Source organism: Mytilus californianus, unplaced genomic scaffold (genome assembly GCF_021869535.1).
Source record: "Mytilus californianus isolate M0D057914Y unplaced genomic scaffold, xbMytCali1.0.p SCAF_4, whole genome shotgun sequence".
Classification (NCBI taxonomy): domain Eukaryota; kingdom Metazoa; phylum Mollusca; class Bivalvia; order Mytilida; family Mytilidae; genus Mytilus; species Mytilus californianus.
In genome coordinates, this window is record NW_026262690.1 from 115,793,052 (window position 1) to 115,820,199 (window position 27,148).

The 27,148-nt window shown below is 31.5% G+C and overlaps 1 protein-coding gene and 2 long non-coding RNA genes across 3 annotated transcripts in view; 2 read left to right on the plus strand and 1 right to left on the minus strand.

Moving 5' to 3' along the window:
- LOC127699151 (uncharacterized) overlaps window positions 1–882 on the plus strand; it is a 29,175-nt gene extending 28,293 nt beyond the window's left edge. The window contains exon 6 of the long non-coding RNA XR_007981092.1: window positions 404–882. This is a non-coding gene — a long non-coding RNA (uncharacterized LOC127699151). The remainder of the gene's footprint in view (window positions 1–403) is intronic.
- Window positions 883–3,760: 2,878 nt separating this feature from the next.
- On the minus strand, window positions 3,761–19,734 carry LOC127699170 (uncharacterized). Its single transcript, XR_007981119.1, has 2 exons — window positions 19,608–19,734; window positions 3,761–4,192 (listed from the first exon to the last, which is right to left on the minus strand). It is a non-coding gene; the product is annotated as an uncharacterized LOC127699170 (long non-coding RNA).
- On the plus strand, window positions 6,993–26,826 carry LOC127699124 (uncharacterized). Its single transcript, XM_052202866.1, has 12 exons — window positions 6,993–7,227; window positions 8,939–9,180; window positions 10,021–10,228; window positions 10,899–11,017; window positions 11,671–11,873; window positions 13,620–13,788; window positions 14,129–14,297; window positions 15,381–15,478; window positions 16,253–16,397; window positions 21,840–21,922; window positions 22,592–22,757; window positions 24,752–26,826. The coding sequence occupies exons 2-12, from the start codon at window positions 8,947–8,949 to the stop codon at window positions 24,868–24,870; spliced, it is 1,713 nt and encodes a 570-aa protein (XP_052058826.1). The 5' UTR covers window positions 6,993–7,227; window positions 8,939–8,946; the 3' UTR covers window positions 24,871–26,826.
- Window positions 26,827–27,148: the final 322 nt, after the last annotated feature.

Genomic DNA, 27,148 nt, shown 5'->3' on the forward strand with positions numbered 1-27,148 from the left:
CCCCCTAATTATGGTTCATTGACTTTGAAACTTTTACATAGTTTACAAGTTAATGTTTGTGTTTAGGTTTGTTTAAAGGGTACGACTTATGAAAAGTCAATGGTATTTGGTTTGCAGTTGTATTAGCATTGGCACATCTCATTTCCATGCAGATTGTATAGCCCTGTACCTTCAGTCATGGTTCATTGACTTACATATTGCTATTTTAATTTCAACATTTGCATTATCAAATAACAAATAGGCGAGACATATCTCTGTGTTAACAGTTTATTCCTGAAATCACAATAATTAATCTCGCATTTTAGTCCATTCTAAAAAATTCGCAATAATAAATGCACACAATAATTTCTGAATTTACAGTACTATTGATTGAAATATAATGAGAACTTCTTCATTTTTTCAGTGTGTTTTTGTATGAGCCTTAGAAGTACCAATAGGACTCTGATGATGAAGGAACCAAACTAAATCTGAAGAATGTTTTGTTCTGGAGAGATGTACAGGTGTGCCTCTTGGTGATTTCTGATGTTTTCATACAACACATGTGACATATCCAGGGATGTTTCCAAATTATACTATTTATTTTAAATAAATGTTTGCCTATATAACTTTTAACTATTTTAATGTGTTTGTTATTTCATTGCATGTGTACATTTTCATATCCAAAAACATTTTGATTTTCTAAATATCTTTCCTGTTGAAAAGTTTTAATGAGATCTTCACATTAATATTCCTTTAAAAAGTACTGTAAATTAATAAATGGACGAACAAATAGAAGGTTTTTTAAACCTTCCAGAAACCGAAACCAGTTTAGAGGCAACAAATACGACCTGATATATTCTATAATATGTGATATCCTTTGGTGAATAAAACAAAAACTAGTTATGATATTGATGAATTTTTATTTTCTTTTATTATTGAGGTCACTGTTCATATCAACCACGTTTAGTCCAAAAATGGAAATTTAAGTTGCTGCAGATTCATTTATTTTCATGGGTACCAATTTTCATGGATTGAAGCATATTGATGGATATTTGATTTTGTGGTTTTGCCAACATCTACAAACAAGCCTAATTTGTAATTTGTAATTTGCTCAACATTTAAATTCGCGGTCAATCTGTACCCTCGAATTCCAAATGTATTAAAATTGATATCCCATGAATATTAATGAATCCAGAGTACCCATTGTTGTACTCATAAAATTGGCAAAATAATTTAGTGATTGGATGATTTGCATTAATATCCTACTTTAGAGATTATCTCCCCTTGAATTGAACATCTTTGATTGAAAAGGTGTCTCTCATGACCAAGAATCATAGGAGAGGCATTTCCAGTGGCCAGATCACAGATTTTGGGATCAAGTTCTGGTGCATTTTTAAAGCATTACTAAAAAAAAAAAAGATTAGATGTTTTACGCAATGCTATTTCCAAGAATGTTTGTGCTAGTGTATTTAAAACCAAAAAAACAATTATTACAGGCTTATGTAATTGAAAGCAAAATATTCTGATAATTGCTCATTTTAAATATTTACGTATGGCATGCCTATTTCAATGTTTACAACACATCCTTCTGAGACAATTTTCATTTGATACACTCTCTACCAAAAGTTTGGGAAGCTAAATACAGATGCAAATGGAGAGAAGGGGGAATCAGAATTTGATAGAACAGTAGACAAAAAAAAAGGCACAAGTAGCAATATATAAAAAGTGACCAAAACTATGGTATCTTTGCTATGAACTGTGATATTCCAGTCTCTCATGTTTCAATCACCTTCCTGGGAAAGATGGCTTACCCATACCTTTTCTTGTTATATCTGATTGTTTTGAATCAACTGGAATGTGAAATGAGTGTAAAAAAGAATAAAACACTGCTAAGACATGACTTGGACAATTTAGGCACCCTCGGGTAATCTCTTACCTGTACAAGCCTCATCTTGAATTTAATGGTTTGTTACGGTTTTGCTGATGACATGAGATAAATATGAAAGCAACACAGTAGTGTGAGAAAGTTTCTATTTTTAGGACATCGTAAACAATGTTCAATATTTATTTTCAATACCTAAATGACCATTAACTACAGGTGAAGTTTGGTTTAGACAGGTGATAATTACTGCTCAATACCTATGTTGATTTTTATACGACCGCAAAAATTGAAAATTTTTTGGTCGTATATTGGTATGACGTTGGCGTCGTCGTCGTCGTCGTCGTCGTCGTCTGGCGTCGTCCGGCGTCGTCCGAAGACACATTGGTTTTCGCACTCTAACTTTAGTTTAAGTGAATGGATCTCCATGAAATTTTACCATAAGGTTCAATACCACGAAAGGAAGGTGGGGATTGATTTTGGGGGTTATGGTACAAACAGTTAAGGAATTAGGGGCCAAAAAGGGGCCAAAAATAAGCATTTTTGTAACTTCCAGACAATAACTTGTGTGTAAGTGTATGGATCTCTCTGACATTGTACCACAAGGTTCCATATCACAAAGGGAAGGCTGTAATTGATTTTGGGGGTAATTGCCTCAAAATTTTAGGAATTAGGGGCCAAAAAAGGGCAAAAAAAAAAGCATTTTTCTAGTTTCATGACAATAACTTGTGTGTAAATGTTTGGATATTTCTGAAATTGTACTATAAGGTTCCATATCACAAAGGGAAAGCTGGAATTGAGTTAGGGGGTAATTGCCCGAAACGTTTAGGAATTGGGGGCCAAAAAGGGGCCAAAAATAAGCATTTTTCTAGTTTCCAGACAATAACTTGTGTTCAAGTGTATGGATCTCTCTGAAATTGTACTGCAAGGTACCATACCACAAAGGGAAGGCTGGGATTGAGTTTGGGGGTGATGAATCATAAGGGGGTTCAAAAAATTTGGGGGGGGGGGGGATTTTTTTTTTTCTTTTTTTTTCTTTTAAAATTTTCCATTTTAAGTTGGTTATTTCTGATTAATATTTAAAAGCAAATAATAATGATATGGTAGGAGATACACACCAAACAGGATGTGTAAATTATTATATAATAAGTATTGTGCAATAGCAAGAAATTTTCAATTGCACAGTATTGCACAATTGCAAGAAATCTTCAATTGCACAGTATTGCGCAATAGCAAGAAATCTTCAATTGCACAGTTTTGCGCAATAGCAAGAAATATCCAATAGCACAATATTGCGCAATAGCAAGAAATTGTCAATTGTACAGTATTGCACAATAGCAAGAAATATTCAATTGCACAGTATTGTGCAAAAGAAGATACTTCGTATAAATTGCTTATTTCTTGATCAATTTCAATGGGGTTTTATTCTTGAATTCTTGGGGTTCTTTGATATGCTGAATCTAACCGTGTATTAAGTTTTTGGATTTTGGGCCCCGTTTTTAAATTGGTCCACATTGAGGTCCAAAGGGTCCAAAATTTAACTTTGTTTGATTTCATCAAAAATTGAATTATTGGGGTTCTTTGATATGCTGAATCTAACCGTGTATTTAGATTCTTAATTTTTGGTTCCGTTTTCAAATTGGTCTACATTAAGGTCAAAAGGGTCCAAAATTAAACTTAGTTTGATTTTAACAAAAATTGAATTTTTAGGGTACTTTGATATGCTGAATCTAAACATGTATTTAGATTTTTGATTATGGGCCCAGTTTTCAAGTTTGTCCAAGTTGGGGTCCAAAATTAAACTTTGTTTGATTTCAACAAAAATTGAATATATGGGGTTCTTTGATATGCTGAATCTAACCATGTATTTAGATTTTTTATTTGTGGGCCCCGCTATTAAATTGGTTCATATTGAAGTCAAAAGGGTCCAAAATTAAACTTTGTTTGATTTCATAAAAAAATGAATTATTAGGGTTTTCTGATATGCCAAATCTAACCGTGTATTTAGATTTTTTATTTATGGACCCGCTATCAAATTGGTTCATATTGAGGTCAAAAGGGTCCAAAATTAAACTTTGTTTGATTTCATCAAAAATTGAATTATTGGGGTTCTTTGATATGCCAAATCTAACCGTGTATTTAGATTTTTAATTTTGGGTCCCGTTTTTAAATTGGTCTACATTAAGGTCCAAAGGGTCCAAAATTAAACTTAGTTTGATTTTAACAAAAATTGAATTCTTGGGGTTCTTTGATATGCTGAATCTAAACATGTGTTTAGATTTTTGATTATGGGCCCAGTTTTCAAGTTGGTCCAAGTTGGGGTCCAAAATTAAACTTTGTTTGATTTCAACAAAAATTGAATATATGGGGTTCTTTGATATGCTGAATCTAAACATGTATTTAGATTTTAGATTTTTGGTCCAGTTTTCAAGTTGGTCCAAATTGGGGTCCAAAATTAAACTTTGTTTGATTTCAACAAAAATTGAATATATGGGGTTCTTTGATATGCTGAATCTTACCATGTATTTAGATTTTTTATTTTGTGGGCCTGCTATCAAATTGGTTCATATTGAGGTCAAAAGGGTCCAAAATTAAACTTTGTTTGATTTCATCAAAAATTGAATTATTGGGGTTCTTTGATATATCAAATCTAACCGTGTTTTTAGATTTTTAATTTTGGGTCCCGTTTTTTAAATTGGTCTACATTAAGGTCCAAAGGGTCCAAAATTAAACTTAGTTTGATTTTAACAAAAATTGAATTCTTGGGGTACTTTGATATGCTGAATCTAAACATGTGTTTAGATTTTTGATTATGGGACCAGTTTTCAAGTTTGTCCAATATGGGGTCCAAAATTAAACTTTGTTTGATTTCAACAAAAATTGAATATATGGGGTTCTTTGATATGCTGAATCTAACCATGTATTTTGATTTTGGACATTGGACCATAATAGGTAAATTAAAAAAATTGAAGTTCTTAGACCACATTCTTTCTGTGTCAGAAACCTATGCTGTGTCAAATATTTAATCACAATCCAAATTCAGAGCTGTATCAAGCTTGAATGTTGTGTCCATACTTGCCCCAACTGTTCAGGGTTCGACCTCTGCGGTCGTATCAAGCTGCGCCCAGCGAAGCATTTTATTGTTGTCTTGCCTGGGATGATAATTGCAGAATGTGAGACATATGAATTACAATCTAGGGGTGGCCATGACAGCATAAACTATTTGTACAAAGCTTTATATGGTAACAGGTAGCAGACCTGGATACTTCATACCTTGTTCACAGATGGCTTTTGTTCTGAAGTTTCCATCTGTCATATGTCGATTGTCCATAACCTCATTTTTATGTTTGAATACCGGTAACTGCTAAAAGAACCTTTTTTTTTATCATTTTAATTTCTAACTTGTTAAGAGTAATAGGATAATTAGATTTGGTTTATCGGATCCTTGTAAGGTCTGCATGTCAATCAGACAGGGTTTACCTGACCTTGACCTCTTTTAATGACTTGGTGTTCATGGTTTGGTTTCCATGATCAAGTCAATATCTTGGATACTATAGCAATAGGTGAGCTACATTTTTTGTTTGGAATGATAATAGGGTGTATATGTCTGTCTGAGAGGGTTAATCTGACCTTGACCTTTTTTTCTGGGTTGATTGGTTTATGATACGTTTTCATGATTTGGTCTATTGCTTTGATACTATAAGAAATCGTCAAATATATTTGGTGAATGAAATTATTGCTAATTTTACGTGTTTGTCTGGCCGTGGTTCATCTGACCTTGACTTAGTTTACATGGATCATTGGTAATGTGAAATTTATGTGATAAGTCAGTAAGTAGTATGATATAGTTAAATTTTGGGTTGCTTTCATTGTGTGAAATGAATCAGAACGCAAAACAACATTATGTAGGTCAACAATAGTCCTCTTACAAAAAATGAGAAAAAGTTGCAATTAACATGAGCATTGCCATTGCACCGTCATACAATGAAAATAGTAAAAACATTCAACAAAATATAAGTTCAGCAATAATAACGTAAAAAAAAAGTTTTGAAAACTGTTGGTACATTAAAATCTTACACTTTACTAGTTTTCTTGCTAATTATCCTATATATTTAGACCAAGTATGTAGAATTTATGGCACATTTCATTATAAATCTAATTACCTGAGTTATCTCTCTTTATAAATATTAGGTCTAATAAAACAGTTATATAATAAAAATTCACAAAAACAGAAGTTGTTGTCTAAAGATGAAATGGTTTAAATTTCTTCATTGAAAAGTCCCATAAATGAATTGCATTTCTGGTTCAAAATTTGATTTCATTATTAATGGATTAATCATTGGCAGACATGCAATTTCATGATGGTGGAATAATCTGCTACTACCTATAATAACTTAAATTACTACATGAAATAAAAACAATATGAAACTGTGTCTTATAATGGAGTCAAACCAACAAAACATATTTGAAGCAGGACTTCAGACACTATATAAATAACACATAACTGAGAGGGTGATAGAGCAGATTGTTACCTCGAGAAAATATTGTTAATTTATTATACTGAATGTTCTGGTATTATTGTCTAATAAATAAATTTGGTGTATTTACTGTCTTCTGATTGGTTAAAAGTATTACCTTTATTTTCAATATTGTCAATTTTTATGGCGACACGCCCACTCTGACGTGTATTCATACGCCAACATGTGTGTACATTGTTATTGTTAATATAAATAATATAAAAAGCTCTTTGAGCCTTATTTTTAATAGAAATTTATTTATAATGAATGGCTTTTATTTATTTTGAATTTATTGAACCATAAAATTAATTTTTGACTCTTCATATTTAATAATAGAGGTGAAAATGCCTTGGAAAACATTGAAACAGAACATTTGCTTGGAAACATGCATAGGTTTCCCCATACTTTCTAACTATTTCCCCTCCATCCAATCCCTATTCAATATGGCTGCAATAACCATGAAGTGGCCTATTGAATATTTACTGACAGCAATACTGTATCTGATGTCTAACTTGTCATAGAACTTCAAAATGTCCAACTTTATGAGCTTTGGCATAGCAAGCATTATTGTCAACAACCTACAACTTCAGAATCTACTTAAAATTAAAATAATTAGAAAAGATGGATATTTTACTTATTTAGTGATATACCAAAATATATTCTCTAATAATCTAAAATCTTTTATATTTTAAATTTCCCACCAAATCTTCAGTGAAGGGAAGAAATCAATAGGTCAAAGTCCAATTTGTTGATATAATCAATCCGGCCGGTCAGAGCCCTGCAGGCAGGTGAATGTACTAACATTATTTTATTGCTGTGGTAATTTTAAGTTGAGGAATAGATCCTGCTTGGGTAAGTAAATAAATGCACAATTATAAAATTTTACAGAGTTTTTTTATTTGAATACAAAAATTGATTGACTGCATGAAAGACTTGGTGTGCAGTTTATCTAAATATAAGTTAGGCATGTAATTTGTAATCTTATGTTTTATTATTTACAGATGTGTGAAAGTGTGTGTTGATAAGGTTTTTTAAGTTAATGCAGTCTTGTGATATTTTTAGTAAATGGTAGAGCAAACTAGTATAACATAAAATATGTGGAACAATCCTACTGAAGTCTAACAGATTTTATGTTCTTTTGACATATATTTATTCTCTCTACATTTAACTGACAGTTTTGATTGATTGTTGTCTCTTATTTATTTATGTATACTGAGTATACTTTAAGCAACATATATTTTAATTAGAAAAACTTTAGATAAAAAAATTCCAAAGTTACACAAAAATTTAATGAATGAATGTTTGTCAACTAAAAATAGCACCTTATTGTTTATTTGCTTTCATACAATAACTTATTTGTTGTTATGTTTAGAGGTATAGTTAAGTTTTGAAATATAAAATTAAAGATATTTGTTGCTTAACTTTTTTTACTCAGTATATGTTTTTTTTTGCTTTTCAGGCCAAAACCTAGTAAAATTGAAATTGTGATTTAAATATATTTTAATGATTGAAGACAGAAAATAAATAGAGCATAAAAATATGAGTGGATATATAGCTAAATTGTAAGGAGAGTTCAATAAAAGATTTTAGATTTATATCCTTACATAATAATATATAATTGTAGGTACATTATTGCACTTTTATAATTTGTATGGTATTCAATCAAGCCTTTATTGTTATTTAAACTGTGACATTTAAAGGACACATAAAACATAAAACAAACATTCAGATAACATTAAATTGATTTAACATATAATTCAGACAGTTTTTTAAATTCATATCTCAAGGGGAAAACTCTTAAGACTTAAAAAATGTCAGAAGACTGCTATTAAATAAACGGTAAACATGAAAAATATTTGACATTTGAAATAGCTAGAATAGTTCCCGGCCCTCTAACCTCAAATCTTTGATTGTTTTATTGTTTCCTTGATCTGTCACAATAAAATCATAGAGTTTTCATTTAAAAAGATTTTTTCCGTACATAATTTCATTTACAATACATCATTTGGGGGAAAATAATTAAGTTTATGTGCTTGTTTTTGAGATGCAAGTATTTCAGATAAAAGAAAAGCATTCCAATATCCCTACCTCTGCAAAAATTTTATCTGTCCAAGGAAAAAACTCTAAAAAAAATCTTTTGAACTTTTCCTAAAGAAATGTAGCTGTGAATAAGCTTATAATACAAATTTCCATAAATTTCTATTTCAATCATGGGTGAATTTCCCATTAGTATTTTTGAACATCTTTAATTATCAGATTCTTTCTTAAAATTGCTCAAGATAAACCTTAAAGAAAATCAAGATTTTCTATCAAAATGAAGAGTAAAATAGAGAATCCTAGAAGGCATACCATTTTATTTTTGAAAATCTAAAACTTTTGAAGATTTAAATATATTTCTTATATTTTCAACTTACAAGCATTTTCTGTTACAAATTATTTTGGAGTTTCCCTGATAGCAATACAAGGACTTTGCCATATCTACAAAAGATAAAACCTTGATTCTATAACTCCTCCTGATTAAATTAATGTGTCTTTCAACCAATTTTTCTATTTATTTTCCTAGAAATAGCCATGGCTTCTAACAGCTGTATACACAGAGTTTTTCGGTCAAGTCGATCACTGCTTAATTTGGCAAAAAGGAATAAAGATAACAGGACTGGTGTGGAGACAAGTGTGAAGAGCTTCAGTACATCAGACCAAAGAAAAGTCCACAGAAGTATTATACCAGATATAGATATCCCCAACTGTTCTCTTACAGACTTCTTGTTTCCAAGATTTGACAAATTCAGTAAAAATGTTGCCATGGTGAGTAAATATGAAAGCAACTTGCACACACATTTGAGTTAAGTCCCTTTGATTCATTTGTATAGGATAGGTTTTGGGAGATGAGGTTTCTAATAAAGATTTTATGAAATTTTACGAAATTCTTCAGATATATTGAGCTTAATTTTTTTTTATTTTATTCATTTGCGTATTTTTTGGCTGATGAAGTTTTTGAAAAAGAAATAGTTTTACCACATTCTGCTGACAACTTTCATATTGTAATTTTGCCCATTTTTGATCAGGCTGTTTTGCATGCTGGGAAAAAAGTTGCTGTAAATGACAAATGCTGTTATGTTTGAGTGAAATTATTTTGACATTAGTGACATTAAACTGTTAGGAGCAGATCCTTGAATATTGTTAAGAGGGAATGATAATAGAAAAAATGTTCATAAACATATTTCAGAGTGTTGGGAAGGAAAAAATGCTGTAAAATACGTATTTAAGGGAAAAACATGCTTTTTTTTTAAAATAAAGATAAATTTGTTTTAAGAACAGAATGGAAGTAAACTTTATATTTTTCAAAACATTTTTTTTCATTTAAGGGGAAGGGGGTATGGGGTTTTGACATGCCTTCCTAAGCCTTCTTCCAATTTATACTTGGTTGAATCCCAAGGCAAAACTAGGATCTTCCCTTATAAAAATACATCAACAAATTTGAAAATTGCGAAAAAAAAATAATTTGTGAAGTCAGCATAAACTTTTTATAAGAGGTCTTATCACGAATAAAAGTATATGCAAAAATAAGTTAGTTTGCAGTAATTCTGTTCAGGTTGTAACGAATATTTTCTGTCTCAATATTACATCAACATCACATTTTAACAGGTAGAATCTACCACTCAGAAATCCTATACCTATTCAGAACTGAAAGAGAACGCTATAAAAGTAGCAAGTGCTTTAACCAGAATGGGATACAAGAAGGGAGATGTTTTAGCCATATATTCTACAAACAGCCCTGAATTTACCATGGTAATGTTAGGTGCAGCAGCTGCAGGCATTATTGTCACAACAATGAATCCAGCCTACACGTCAGGTTTGTTTTCATAGTAATTACCCTCTTGCAAAGGAATTTTAGGTAAAATATTATAAGCTGATTGATAAGTGATCAGTCTGTCTAGTCTGTTTTTTGTTTAAATTAGATTTAGAGAATTATTTAATAAATATTTATTTGCATTATTTAAAGTCATAACACTTATAGGTAAACAATGAAGCTTTGATTTAAACAAAAAAACATACCCAATATCTGTACCTGGTATAAAATCTCATAATAAAACCCTCAAATGAAGTATCCTCAAAGGTGGGTCTCATTGGGGTCTAAGCGTGACTCGGGATTGGCAGATTTTTTTGTAAGCGTGACTCCTGAAAGTCAAATTATTCTGCGTGAAAACTGGAAAGGAAGTTGGCCGGGATAAGTGAAATTACAAGTGCTATTATTACAATGATAAGAGGGATACAGGAATCTGACAAAAAAATAAGCGGAATCCAGGATCAACCACCCCCCCCCCCCCCCTTTTCCCAATGAGATCCCCACCAAAGCAGCTTATCTCAAACAATGAAAAATCTAATACCAAAGAAATTAAACAAATGCAAGGTATCAATTAAGGGAAATATAGGGCATATCCATAAGATTCATTGGTTTTGTTTTTGATAGGTTTTTCATTTAAAATGAACTTTAGTATAACAATGTGTTTTTTATGTTACAGGAGAATTAGCTAGACATTTAGAACATTCAGGAGCTAGCAGTTTATTTACAATTCCTCCATTAGTTGGGACTGTTAAAGATGCATTAGAAACTGACAAAGTTCTCAACAGTATTATTAAGGTAAGGTTATCCCTTAGTTATATAAAAGTAAGAAGATTTGGTATGATTGCCAATGTGACAACTCTCCATCAGAGACCAAATGACATTGAAGTCAACGACTATAAGTCACCGGTACAGCTTTCATCAATGAGCAAAACACCATACCGCATAGTAAGTTATAAAAGGCCCTGAAATGACAAATGTAAAACAATTCAAATGAGGAAACTATCAGCCTGATATATGTACAAAACAAATATGATATACAGTAACAAACACCAACCACTGAATTACAGTCCCCTGACTTGGGAAAGGCACATACAGAATGTGGTGGGTTTAAAAATGTTTGCTGGCAACAAAAAATTACTGTTAAATATGGACTAGAAACTGACAAAGTTCTCAACAGTCTTAATAAGGTAACATTATCCTTTAGATAGGACTGTTAAAGATTTTTCTAAGAAAATATAGATATGAAACAGCAAATCTAAAACACAATAGAACTAGAAAATAAAGCAGCATAAAGTTTTAGCAATAAACAATTGTCCATACCATATATCATTTGCTATATCACCCAAAGTCTAAAAAAGGGTAATAGGGAAAAACAAAGACCTATAATCTACCCCTAATTCCTTAATTTATTTTTGGTATATTCATTCTTTTAGCTATTTATTTTATAGAACATAGTAGTGTTTGGATCAGCAGACGGTCACAGACCATTCTCGACCTTGTTAGAGGATGATGGTAAAGCCTTCCCAGAGAACATCAATATTGATCCAATGGAGGACGTTGTGGTTCTGCCTTACTCCAGTGGTACTACTGGTCTACCTAAAGGTGTTATGTTGACACACAGTAATATAGTTTCCAATCTGTTACAGTTCAGGTGGGTGTTAAACACTTTTAAAAGTAATTTATTTTAATTTTAATTGTTTCTAATATAGATTCATTTATTTTCACGGGACCAATTTTTGTAGACTGAGGAACATTTTTATTTTCTTGGTTACTGGATTTTGTGGTTTTTGACAAATTATGCCCATGAAATTAACAAAATATAATACCCCAAGAATAAGACTTTTTTATTATTTTTGTTTAAAGTATTTCCTTATCATGGTTTCTAAAATGGTCATAATCTTGCCTGTTCAACACACATGCAGCTATAAAGAATTACAAAAAGGTTATTTTGCACAGGAAATTTATTTTGTAATTATCTACTTGCTGGTAGAAAGTTATGTAAGATAACACTTAGGTGCAACATTTTGATTGGTCCAAAATGAAAAAAGAAATTAGCATATATTTGCTTAAACCTGGCAACCTGTTATGTCGTAATATGAACGACAACATCATTTTAAAATCTTAGTTGATGTTTACATATTCTCAAAAACTTTTAAAAAATAAAATAAATAATAGTAGCATTTAAATTTTCGTCTTTGAATTTACAATGTCATATCAACCCCTATACATAATTTCTTTTTCAAATGAACTTGCTCTGATATTTAGATAAACCAGTGCATATGTAAGTTATTGACTCAAAGGTTGAGATTTTATCTTATTTACATCTCATTAAAATAAATAGAATTATGAAATAGACCAGCCTCCATTCTTGTCATATCAGGAAACAATCTTCAAGGTCTTTGGGGTCAAATAAGGACAAATTCTGTCACTGCTGAATAATTAACAGTTCAAATGAAATTTTAATATGATAATTTTGAATTTAATTACAAACGTAGTTCCAATTTTTTAATTCTCATTGAAAGAACAAAATTTTTATAATGAAAAGTATTGTTTTTTTAGGTTTGAGTTAAATTGATGGTCACGGATATATTATACTTTGATTAACATCTGAATGTTTTAATAATTATTTTAAAAATTCAACAATTCAACAAATCAGTATAGATCATGTTGATAAAACTGAAGAATTCTTATTTTAATAGTCAGATACTGTGGAATCATTTATTATACCCCTTATCAAAACGAGGATGTTTTGGGTGGTATATAGAAATCCCCTGGTCTGTCTATTTGTCCATCTCTCCCAGTGGCGGATCCAGAAATTTTCATAAGGGGGCCCACTGACTGCCATAAGAGGGGGCCTGCTTAGTCATGCCTCAGTGATTCCCTAACAAATCAACCAAATTTTTCCCACAAAAGGGGGGCCCAGGCACCCTGGGCCCCTCTAAATCTGCCTCTGTCTCCACTAATTGATGATGATGATGATGGATGGCTGCTTAACGTCCAGTGGCAAATTAATATGCATATTCAGAACGAGAAAATGTTAATGTATTATGAATATTAACCTGCTTTTGAGCCAGATTTTTAAGGGGCAAGTTGACAAGGTAACAGTCTGCACAGACTCTAAGCCAACCAGTCTTTACTCTTACTCTGTAATGCTAAGTGCTTAACGGAGAAGCAGCAAATATCAATTTTTTAGGTCTTTGGTTTGACCCGGATGGAGTTCAAACCCACAACCTCCTACACTCAAGGCTAACAGACATCTACGAGACCACTTAGGAGGTACTCCACTAATTGAGTGATCATAGTTAGTGGAATATAACAACTAGATTATTCAGGTTACTAGAGCTACAGATTAAGTAGGAGTGGCCTGAAATATATAATCAGAATGATTTTTTTCCAGACCATTAATTAGTGTAAATGAAGAAGATACATGTTTGGGAGTTCTACCATTCTTCCATATCTATGGTTTGTCGCCAGTAATGATGGGAGTTCTTCAGGATGGTGGGAAACTTGTTACACAACCAAGATTTGACCCGGAAATGTTTCTTAAAGCTTTACAAGGTTACAAGGTTAGTTTTTTAAGCAGTTATTTGTCTCAAGTTAGAACTTAAAGGTTTAAATGACTAATTTGATATTTGCCTTTATTTTATCAATTGCAGACAGATTAAATATGACCTTGTCCTATTTTACTATTTTTATAATTAAGTTGAATGGGTGCAATTCTGCATGATTTGTCTCCCTTTTTTAAGAGAATCAAACTCTTGGACACAAATTAAAATTATATTTTTTCAAATAAAGATATCAAGTATAAACTTTTACCTCAGTCATATTAAACTATTTATTTTTTTTTATCTCTCAACCCTCCCTCTTTTAATATTCATGCAGCAAATTATTTATATATCTCTACAGGTAACACAAGCACATTTGGTACCACCCATTATACTGTTTTTAGCCAAGCATCCTGTTGTGAGCAAGTTTGATTTGTCCAGTATTACCAAGTTAATTAGTGGAGCAGCACCTCTGGGAGATTCCCTGACAGAAGAGATTATGGAGCGGCTCAAAGCACCAGTATGTCAGGGTAAGTTATTACATGTACTCTAATAAAGATGCAAACAATGATATATGGACCTTTAATATGATGTTTTCATGATTTTGGTGGTCAGAAAGTAATCAATTTGCAGATATTCTTTGATTATTTGTTGCAGGATTTCAAGATTTCTTTAAATGCCTTTTTTGTCCATACACATTGTTTCAAATTATATCAAGGCAGGTGTGGATTGGGTTTAAAATATAGAGAAAAATGGACAAAAAAATTACAAATAGAGAATAATGGGGTTAAAATATAAAGAAAAGAGAATAATGGGGTACTAAAATACTATAAATCAGAAATTATTGCGTGCATTTATTATAGGGATTTTGAAGAAAGGACAAAATGTGAGGTTTATTATTGTGATTTAAGGAAAATCTGCATACCCTTATATGTATCAGTATAACATTACAGGTACCAATTTGTCTGCACCAGATGGGCATTTCGACAATAAATGTCTCTTCAGTGATGTTTAAGGTCAAAATATTTGAAAATCCAAAACTTTAAAAAAAAAAAAATGAAGAGCTTATAAACCAAAAAGGACAAAAAGTATTGCCAAAGCCTTGCAAGGAATCAGAGCTTTTCCTGAGGGAGAGCACTGAAGTACTGGCTACTGGGCTGGTGATACCCTCGGGGACTAACAGTCCACCAGCAGAGGTAGATATCAGAATGTGAGTTCTTATTAGTAATGGGATTATTACCCAGTCGCATTATTCACAATAATAAAAACCTTGCAATAATTCCTGAATTTACAGTATAAAGAATAGAGAATACTGTAAATTCAGATATTATTGTGAGGTTTTTATTAATGCGAATAATGCGAATGGGTGAGTATCGCAATAATAAGAACTCGCGTTCTGATATCTGATATATATAGCTATGTGAAGATTTTCCTGAAATCGCAATAATAAATCTCGCATTTTTGTCTATTCTTGAAAAATTGCACTAATAAATGTACGCAATGATTTATGAATTTACAGTAATGGGCAAAACAAATAATACAGAAATGATAACCCCCACCCCATCCATAATCTCATGTACAAATGTAGTATATTGATTTTTCTTATTTCGTAGGCTATGGAATGACAGAGACCAGTCCAGTTATCCATGTTGATACAGTGCCAAATACCAAAGGATCTGTGGGAAAAGTAGTCCCAAATACACTTTGTAAAGTATGTTTAGTCTTTTCTAAACATGGACCACACCAGATTTTTTTAAAGGCTATATACAATTATTGTTCTATTGGTTTTTATCAACAAATTTCTGATACTTCAGCAGTTTTCTCCCAGGGGCATTTCAGCATCAGGGTGCTATGATGCTATAATTTTCCTATCCTATCACAAAATTTTTTTTTTTCAAAGGTTTATCAATACTCTTTGGCTAATAAATCTATTTGTTCTTCTCATTTAAAGTAAAAATTATTGTGTGCAGATATTTTGGCCTGTTAAATTGTGTATGTTCATATGGGTAATAGTTTTATTCGAGATTGCTTTATTGAGCAACTAATAACTGCATTTCATTTCAATTTTTCAATGCAAAAAATAAGAAAGAAAATTTTTGTTAGGAAATAAAAATATTGCATCACTTCTTATTCCTTTTACCAGCATATTTAGTCTTAAAAGAATGATAAGAACAAAATTTTTTTGTTCTATAAAAATAAGCAGATGTGGTATGATTGCCAAGGAGACAACTCTCCACCAGAGACAAAATGACATAGAAGTTAACAACTTAAAATCTAGCCTTTTTAAAAAAATTTGTACTGACTTATATTACTACAGTATATCAAAAATAAGTTTAACTGTCTATATGTTTAGCAACTAATTCGATTTGTTATGATTCGTGACATAGTTTATCATTTTGTAAACATATCCTATAACTGTGTCAGTAATTTATCATTAAATGGCCATGTCACCTAATTTATCAATGAAGGAATGTTTGTTTTACAGATTGTCTGTCCAGATACAGGCACCCAGTTAGATAAAGTAGGAGAAGTCGGTGAAATGTGTGTTAAAGGGCCACAAGTTATGAAAGGCTACCTGCATAATCTAACAGCTACAGAAGAAATTATAAGAGATGGATGGCTTCATACAGGTTATACCATTAAATGTTTCATTATTGGCAGTCATCATCTATACTCCTTTAAGGATGTTTGTTACTCTGTTTCAAAATAACAAGCTTTTTAAAAGACTGTTATAAATTGATAGTATATAAATAACGGAACTTAAAAAGCAGAAAAAATGAAGGGTCCATGAATTTGTTTTCGAAATATAAGCCATTGAAAAATTGGTGGGTTATGATTCTCTTTAGATTTTTCATACATTTAACATTGGCACCTTTTTTCTTTCTAAAACTATGAAAAAATAAAAAGGATTTTATAAGAATTTCAAATATGGCTTTTTAAATTATATGTAATAAAAGTAGGGGTTAGCAGGTAAAATATTTATTAGCACTACATGGATAAAACCAGAGCATTCCGAATATCTGACAAAAATTCAAAAACAAGAGGAGCAAACATCCTTAATTCTTATAAAATAAAATGACTGATTTCATACAGGGTATACATGTAGGCTTGAAATAAAGTATGTAATTGACTTCTAGATTTTTTCAATTTTTTGTCTCCTTGATGTAAATAACACTATTTATATTATATGTCCGAAGCATTTTTCTGGATACACCTCCATCATGTATGCTCAAACCCAGTATTTGAAAGCCAAGTATGTATAAGATCTGAAAATGTGCACATCTATATGACCAAATGGAACCTTACAATATGGCAAAATTCATCTAAGGTCAACTTTACCTGAGTGAGTTAGAACCTTTCATTACTTACAAATTTCTTAATATATCAATGGAAAATTTAAAATATGATTTACTTGCTTAAGGAAGTGCACAACAAACAAAGTGGATCAAGTGATCAATTCTATTTTGATTTTATGAAAAAAAATGGTTGAAATAAATATTACGTGTTGAAACCTGAGACTGCTAAGGTGAGTCCCAGGACTCATGTCTGAAACCTACTTGATTTTAATACCTGGTGCCCAACAAATTATTAAAAAGCTGCAGATAAACTGTCCATTTGAAAGAAAATAAGTTAACATTGAAATGAATGTAGCTTTATATTTTACAACTGGTAACTAATTATTATTTTTGTATGTAACATCCCACAAAGCTTTGGTACTGATTGCAAGTACAACATGATATTCACTATTTTTATACGACCGCAAAAAAATTTTGTGGTCGTATATTGGTATGACGTTGGCGTCGTCGTCGTCGTCGTCGTCGTCGTCTGGCGTCGTCGTCGTCCGGCGTCGTCGTCCGAATACATATTGGTTTTCGCACTCTAACTTTAGTTTAAGTGAATGGATCTTTTTGAAATTTGACCATAAGGTTAAATACCACAAAAGGAAGGTTGGGATTGATTTTGGGGGTTATGGTACCAACAGTTATGGAATTAGGGGCCAAAAAGGGGCCAAAAATGAGCATTTTCTAGTTTCCAGACAATAACTGTGGAACGGTGTATGGATCTCTCTGAAATTATACTACAAGTTTCCATACCACAAAGGGATGGTTAGGATTTGCTTTGGGGGGTTATGGCTCAAACCGTTTAGGAATTAGGGGCAAAAAAGGGGGAAAAACAAGGTTGTCCTGGTTAATGGACAAATACTTTAGTACAAAACATAATTTAAAGCAGTGTAAGGGAGATAAATCAAATACATCATTGAAATTATCTCCCTTACACTGCTTTTAAATTATGTATAAAGTAATGGTTAATGAACAATAAAGATAATCTAAAACAGTGTAAGGGAGGTAATCCAAATACAACGTTTTGGTTACTTCCCTTACACTGCTTTTAAATTATGTTTAAAGAAATGCATATTTATAAAGGAAGACCAGTAAAAATATCTGCAAATGTTTTCAACTTTTTTTTTTACAAAAAAATCCATATGAAAGATTTGACACTATTTTTATTAATTCTATTATAAAATAGATTAAGTTAGCACTATGGTAAATTTAAATGGGTAATTATGGTTGCCAACTCCATTGGAAATTTGAATTGAGATTATGACCATATCTTGAGGGAAAGAATTTTTTTTGGGGAAAAAGGGGGGGGGATAAAAAGAAATTGTGGGGGGCCAATTTTTTCTCATTTCAGATTTCAGAAATTAAAAAGAATTATTCTTCAAATATTATTTTTTTTTCAAATTTCAAATATTGAAAAATTTCAAGAAGTAATCTTTAATTGCACAGTATGGCGCATTAGATTTGTAAAATCTTTTATCACATTTATTTATTTGTTATGCCGAATCTAACAGTGTATTTAGATTTTTAATTTTGGGTCCAGTTTTCAAATTGGTCTACATTAATGTCCAAAGGGTCCAAAATTAAACTTTGTTTGATTTTAGCAAAAATTGAATATATGAGGTTCTTTGATATGCTGAATCTAAACATGTATTTAGATTTTTGATTTTTGGCCCAGTTTTCAAGTTGGTCCAAATTGGGGTCCAAAATTAAACTTTGTTTGATTTCAACAAAAATTGAATATATGGGGTTCTTTGATATGCTGAATCTAACCATGTATTTAGATTTTTTATTTGTGGACCCCGTTATCTAATTGGTTCATATTGAGGTCAAAAGGGTCCAAAATTAAACTTTGTTTGATTTCATCTAAAATTGAATTATTGGGGTTCTTTGATATTCCAAATCTAACCGTGTATTTAGGTTTTTAATTTTGGGTCCTGTTTTTTAAATTGGTCTACATTGAGGTCCAAAGGGTCCAAAATGAAACTTTGTTTGATTTCAACAAAAATTGAATATATGGGGTTCTTTGATATGCTGAATCTAAACATGTATTTAGATTTTTGATTATGGGCCCAGTTTTCAAGTTGGTCCAAATTGGGGTCCAAAATTAAACTTTGTTTGATTTCAACAAAAATTGAATATATGAGGTTCTTTGATATGCTGAATCTAACCATGTATTTAGATTTTTTATTTGTAGGCCCCGCTATCAAATTGGTTAATATTGAGGTCAAAAGGGTCCAAAATTAAACTTTGTTTGATTTCAGCGAAAATTGAATTATTGGGGTTCTTTGATATGCCAAATCTAACCGTATTTTTAATTTGGGTCCCGTTTTTTAAATTGGTCTTCATTGAGGTCCAAAGGGTCCAAAATTAAACTTAGTTTGATTTTAACAAAAATTGAATTCTTGGGGTTCTTTGATATGCTGAATCTAAACATGTGTTTAGATTTTTGATTATGGGCCCAGTTTTCAAGTTGGTCCAAGTTGGGGTCCAAAATTAAACTTTTTTTGATTTCAACAAAAATTGAATATATGGGGTTCTTTGATATGCTGAATCTAACCATGAATTTAGATTTTTTATTTGTGGGCCCCGCTATCAAATTGCTTCATATTGAGGTCAAAAGGGTCCAAAATTAAACTTTGTTTGATTTCATCAAAAATTGAATTATTGGGGTTCTTTGATATTCCAAATCTAACCGTGTATTTAGATTTTTAATTTTAAGTCCCGTTTTTTAAATTGGTCTACATTAAGGTCCAAAGGGTCCAAAATTAAACTTAGTTTGATTTTAGCAAAAATTGAATTCTTGGGGTTCTTTGATATGCTGAATCTAAACATGTGTTTAGATTTTTGATTATGGGCCCAGTTTTCAAGTTTGTCCAAGTTGGGGTCCAAAATTAAACTTTGTTTGATTTTAACAAAAATTGAATATATGGGGTTCTTTGATATGCTGAATCTAACCATGTATTTTGATTTTGGACATTGGACCATAATAGGTAAATAAAAAAAATTCAAGTTCTTAGACCACATTCTTTCTGTGTCAGAAACCTATGCTGTGTCAAATATTTAATAACAATCCAAATTCAGAGCTGTATCAAGCTTGAATGTTGTGTCCATACTTGCCCCAACTGTTCAGGGTTCGACCTCTGCGGTCGTATCAAGCTGCGCCCCAGCGAAGCATTTTATTTAATGATAATTTATCTGTTATATATTAACAATCTGGTGTGTTGCGTCTGTCCCAACTTTAGAACGAAAGTGTACATAGGCACAATTATCACACATAACAATATTACAGTCAATACATTTCCATTTGATTGGTAAAAATTGTTCACATAGTTGACATGGAATGATAAGTACAGGTTCACTATTCACCATTGAAACATGAACTTTCTTGCAGAAAAAGTTACCCATTCTGTTGAATCCTGATATGAATATAGCGCTAAAAATGTTTTGAAATTTTATCCTTGCCAAAATCGATCTGCTATCCAATACCTTACAGCTTTTATTTGTCATCAAGAATTTATTTGAAAAATCCTGATTAACTGCTTATTTTGATCTCTAAATCTTCTGGCCTTAACCTGTCTACTGTTCAGAACTTGACAACTTTTATTTCTGTCAAACAAATTGTACGAAAAAATTCAGATAAGCTGCTCAAATATTTTTCTCTAAATCTTTCTGTCTTGTTTTTTTCTTTAGTAGCTCCTGCAATTAATGTCATGTAAAAATATCATTAAGAATGGTTATCCTGCTCAGATAGTTCAGAGCTATGTCCTCACTTACACATATATATGTGTTCCATAAGTCTGAAAGTTTATATGTAAAGCATCTGATATTTACAAGGTCCTCTTCATAAAATCTCTTGATCAAAACTATTTACAGTTTGACAGTATTTTTATATAAAAGTATAAGATAAGAAAAAACCTCCAGGAAATAAATCCAAACTCCTGCTGAACATATAGAACTGAAACCCGGCTATGGTCGTCACACATTTGATTAAAACAAAAAATGTACAGTTTAAAACCAAGAGTAGTATTTTTATTCTGAATACTTATCTGACAGTGAAAAACATAAATGGCAACAACTGTATCACATCTCTTAGCCAAAGTTCTATTTACTTAAGACCAACTTTCTTTCTTAATATCTAATCATTTAAGAAAAAAAAGGTTGATAAGATAAGTTAAGTTGTATATGTTACAAGTTTTATATGAAAGGTAACTAATTATTGTATGTTCTTCTATAAATCTTTTGTTCAAATGTCCGAAGTGATTTCCAATCCTGTTAGCATGGTTTTTAAGTTTGAGGTGCGGATTTAGTCAAAATTATTGTATTTGTATTTATGTATTAATGGAGGTCATGAAATATTTCAGGATCTCCTAAATAATTTTGACTTAACCTGTGCCTCATACTTTAGACCTAACTATTTGTTATGATTCATCAACTAAATTTTTTTTCAATAAATATAATAAAGATATAATTATTGCCAACCCACAGAGGGTGTGTTGTGAAAAATTTGGAATGGTTGTCTCTAAGATCAAAGTCAACTGTACATCCTAATACACTAATATACAGATGTATCTGACTCAAAAGTTTTGAATACCTAAAAGGATGTTAATGATGCTTGATATAATTGTTGCCCCCATACATTAATTAGACAGCAACCCAAGAAAATGCAAAAAGAAAAGACATTTGCTTTATGAAATTTATCCATTATAAATTGTGCTGTTTTTTTATTTGCAGGAGATATTGGTTATGTGAAGGAGAATGGAAGTTTTGTAATAACAGACAGACTGAAAGAATTGATTAAATACAAGGGTTATCAAGTAAGTAAATACACTTATATTATGGCTAAATACTTTCAATATACTGTGGATTCATTTATTTTCGTGAGTACTAATTTTTGTGAATTGAGGAAAAATTGTATTTTTATGGATATTTGATTTCTTGGTTTTGCCAAAATATTGCATACAAGCCTGCAAACCAGTAGGTAAACAAAACCAAAATATTTATGAATATTGAATATCTCCCAAAAAGAGGCGTGGTTTGTGAAACAGCTGTATACACAAAGTGCAACCTAAAACGAAAATTGGAAATGAAATGAATAGACATATTATACATATAGTGATGTTTAATGACTTATGACAGAAGGAGATGTGGGGTATATGTCAATGGGACAAAAATGCCACATAAAATCAGAAAGACATTTAGAGGTCAATATACAGTCTTCAACAAAAAGTAAAATAACAAAAATACAGAACTCCAAGGGAAATTCAAAACTGAAAGTCCGTTATAAAATGGCAAAATGAAAAGCTCAAACACATCAAACGAATGGAAACCAACTGTCATATTCAACAATAGACAGGGTTTATACAATATTTGTCAATGTATCTTAGTCGAAAAAAGTGTCAAAAAGAATCTGCTGAGATAATATATCCTTAGCTAAGAACTTTGAAGAACAAGATCCAACTCTCATATTATACTCTTTATTTTAGGTTGCCCCAGCAGAGTTAGAAGATTTACTCCTGACCCATCCAGCAGTACAAGATGTAGCAGTGATAGGTATGCCTGATGATGAAGCTGGAGAGGTACCTAGAGCTTATATTGTTAAAAAACCAAACTCTGATGCATCAGCTGGAGAGATATCTCAATATGTAGAAGGTGGGTTTTTTTCTAGTAACAATTTCATACAATGTGGCAGATACAGGATCTGATAAATGGAGCCCATCGAAAAAGGCTATTTTTCGAAAACATGTAAAATAACAACCTTAAAAATCAATTTCTTTCATATATAAAAATAAGAAGATTTGGTATAATTGCCATTGAGACAATTCTCCACAAAAGACCAAATGACAAGAAATTAACAACTATAGGTCACCGTACGGCCTTCAACAATGAGCAAAACCCATACCGCATAGTCAGCTATAAAAGGCCCTGAAATGACAAATGTAAAACAATTCAAATGAATGAAAAACATATATGATACACAGAAACAAACGACAACCACTGAACTACAGGCTCCTGACTTGGGACAGGTACATACATATATATATTGAAATCATCAGATAATTCTTTGTTTTAACTTTGGGTTCCCTTTTTTGTATTGTTCGAATTGTAATTTACTTAAAAGACAGTTTGACCATCTTTACATGAACTACTAAGAGAATACTGACTAAGGTTCAAGTTATCATCAATGTTTATATTTTGGGCACTTTAAAATTATTATTCATTATGCAAGCATAACTTACTGAGAAATCAACAGACTAAAACAGGGAGGCAATTAGTTATATCTGACAATGAAAGTCACATGATCATTTTTAGCTCACCTGGTCCAAAGGGCCAAGTGAGCAATTCTCATCACTTGGCGTCCGTCGTCAGTCGTCGTCGTCCGTCGTCGTTAACTTTTACAAAAATCTTCTCCTCTGAAACTACTTGGCCAAATTTAACCAAACTTGGCCACAATCATCATTGGGGTATCTAGTTTAAAAAATGTGTCCGGTGACCCGGCCAACCAACCAAGATGGCCGCCATGGCTAAAAATAGAACATAGGGGTAAAATGTAGATTCTGGCTTATACCTCTGAAACCAAAGCATTTAGAGCAAATCTGACACGGGGTAAAATTGTTTATCAGGTCAAGATCTATCTGCCCTGAAATTTTCAGATGAATCCGACAACCCGTTGTTGGGTTGCTGCCCCTGAATTGGTAATTTTGCCGTTTTTGGTTATTATCTTGAATATTATTATAGATAGAGATAAACTGTAAACAGCAATAATGTTCAGCAAAGTAAGATCTACAAATAAGTCAACTTGACCAAAATGGTCAGTTGATCCCCTTAAGGAGTTATTGCCCTTTATAGTCAATTTTTAACCATTTTTCGTAAATTTTTGTAATCTTTTACAAAAATCTTCTCATCTGAAACTACTAAGACAAATTAAACCAAACTTGTCCACAATCATCATTAGGGTATCTAGTTTAAAAAATGTGTCCGATGACCCCGCCCGCGAACCAAGATGGCCGACATGGCTAAAAAATAGTACATAGGGTAAAATGCAGTTTTTGGCTCATATCTCTGAAACCAAAGCATTTAGAGCAAATCTGACGGAATAAAATTGTTCATTAGGTCAAGATCTATCTGCCCTGAAATTTTCAGACCAATCAGATAACATGTTGTTGGGTTGCTGCCCCTGAATTGGTAATTTTAAGAAAATTTTGCAGCTTTTGGTTATTATCTTGAATATTATTATGGATAGAGATAAACTGTAAACAGCAATAATGTACAGCAAAGTAAGATCTACAAATAAGTCAACATGACCAAAATTGTCAATTGACCCCTTAAGGAGTTATTGCCCTTTATAGTCAATTTTTTTTTACAATTTTCATTAATTTTGTAAATTTTTGTAAATTTTTACAAAATATTTTCCACTGTAACTACTGGGCCAAGTTCATTATAGATAGAGATAATTGTAAGCAGCAAGAATGTTCAGTAAAGTAAGATCTACAAACACATCACCATCACCAAAACACAATTTTGTCATGAATCCATCTGTGTCCTTTGTTTAATATGCACATAGACCAAGGTGAGCGACACAGGTTCTTTAGAGCCTCTTGTTTTTATTATTAAGTTCTATAAAAATTCTGTATCTTTTCTTTTAGATAATGTTGCTTTTTATAAGAAGCTACGAGGAGGAGTCCAGTTCATTGATCTTATTCCTAAAGCACCAAGTGGTAAAATATTGAGGAGAATTTTGAAAGAGTCCCTAACTCAAGATTAAAACAAAACATACAGCGAAGCCCTAAATCCTTCTAAATTTGATACTTCTCAACTATGCAGTTCATGTACATGATAGGGTTATCACAGATAATCTTGCAGCAGGATAATTGTGAGATGGATAAATTTAGTGACATCTGTGGATGCCCTTTGATTTTTTTAGCTAAATTAAATATCTATGTCATAATATGTCATATTTTTAGCATACTACAATGGAGCCATATAAATTATCATAAGACAAGGACATACTGTAAACCAGCTAATTTTCGCTAGTGAATAATTTTCGCGACTTTCTCGAGTAAAAAAATAACACAAATTGTCATGAATACGTGAAACTTTGATCTACCATTATAAAAAAATATCAAGAAAATGAGAAGATCATAAAAATAAATCGATTGAAGTTGGTTAGACAGTACTTAACGCGAAATAAAGTATACACGAAAATAAGTTTGTTAACAGTAATCTGCATACTTAACTCATATGTCATTAGTTTACTTATAAGTTTCACATAGACTCAAGTGTTGCCAGATTTTCAGATTTTTTTTCTTAATCATAGAATTACAGTTGTATTGTGATTGTGATAATGTTCATTGCAAATAAATTTTATTGATATTTTACCCCCTAAATAATATATGGTATTTAAGCAATTTTTTTTATTTTGCAGCATAATTGAACTGATATTTTACAAATAATTTTTAGTTGAAATTAAAAATGGCAGCAAATTATATTAATAAATATTGTTTTTCATACATATATATTTTTACATTTCTGATCAAATCAGGGTTTTTATTTGGCAAATAATATGCATGTTGTCATTTTTTTCCTCATAGCTAGTATGGCATTATTTTTATGAATTAGTTATTTTATGTTACTTTCAGTTTAATTTATCTTTATTTCATCTTTTTGATGTTATCATTCCTAAGGTCATGTGACCTCCAACTGATGTCATCTGTACTAAGGTCATGTGATGTCCAATTGATATTATCTGTACTAAGGTCAATTGACCTCCAATTAGTGTCATCTGTACTAAGGTCATGTGACCCCCAATTGTCGTTGTCTGCACTAAGGTCAAGTCAAGGTTATTATCTGACAACATTTGGTTATCATTTGTTTCTTGACATCTTCAATTCATAACTCAAAGCTGAAATGTTTCAAGTCTTACTTTGGAAAAGCATTGAACAACTCGAAAGAAAATTTGTTCTTTTTTTTACAACATTGAACTTTTATATAAACACTTATCTTAAACTATCTTCAAAAGTCAAATTTTATTATGCATTGTACATTCTTTACTAATTGGAATCTAGAATCCATCGGGACCCCCTTCCCCAAAATGTTTTAAAAGTATTATGATCTTTATCTGTTCTATGCCAAAATTTTTAGTTTAGAGAAAATCTTATTGCTTTACAAAGTGACCCCAGAGGTGGTCATTTATAAACAAATCTACCATCAAGATTTTTGGATTTTTCAATTCTAAAAGTCATGCATCATGATTTGAAGCTTTGATTCACATATATATTTTCGATGAAGGCAAAAAAAAATACAAATATTATTGTGGACCAAAAATTGACTTAAAACTTAGGACACATGTTCTTCATAGTGTATTTTTTTTAGAAATATATGCTAAATTAGGGTTGTGACTCACATTTTGCAGTTCACTGACCATCGAAAAACCTTAAAACTACCACCTTAAAAACATATTTCTGTTATATATATATACTAAGGCCAATGGATTCTACTACATTGAAATGCAAATGGTTGCTGCCATGTGATGCATTTTTTATAGTTCTTTTTTTAGTTTTTACTAGCCAAAATGTTAATGCGATGTATAATACTGTATGATAGCATATAAGATATGTTTAATGTTTTACCTACCTTTTAATGAACACTATTAACTTTATATAGACTGTAAACACAATGCAAAATTTACGTTGTCTTACATGACATTAAATATAATTATTTATTTCTTTGTTTTTATTTTCTGACATGTTGGCTAATTTGCATCTCATAATCTTAGGAAAGAAGGTATAATAGTTTAACCCCCTGCAAAAAAAGTTCTTAGATATAGGAATCACTCTGTCTGTCAAGTCTGTGCAAGTTGTGTCCAGAAGTTTTGAATGCTGTGAATGATATAAATGATACTTATATATTATTGTTATCCATAACAAGAGGGTGTGTCACAAATAAGACTGGAATGTCTTTCTGCAAAGTCAAGATCACAAACTTACTTAACATGTGGAATAGAATCTGCTTACCCTTCCGGATCGATGCACCTGAGATCACCC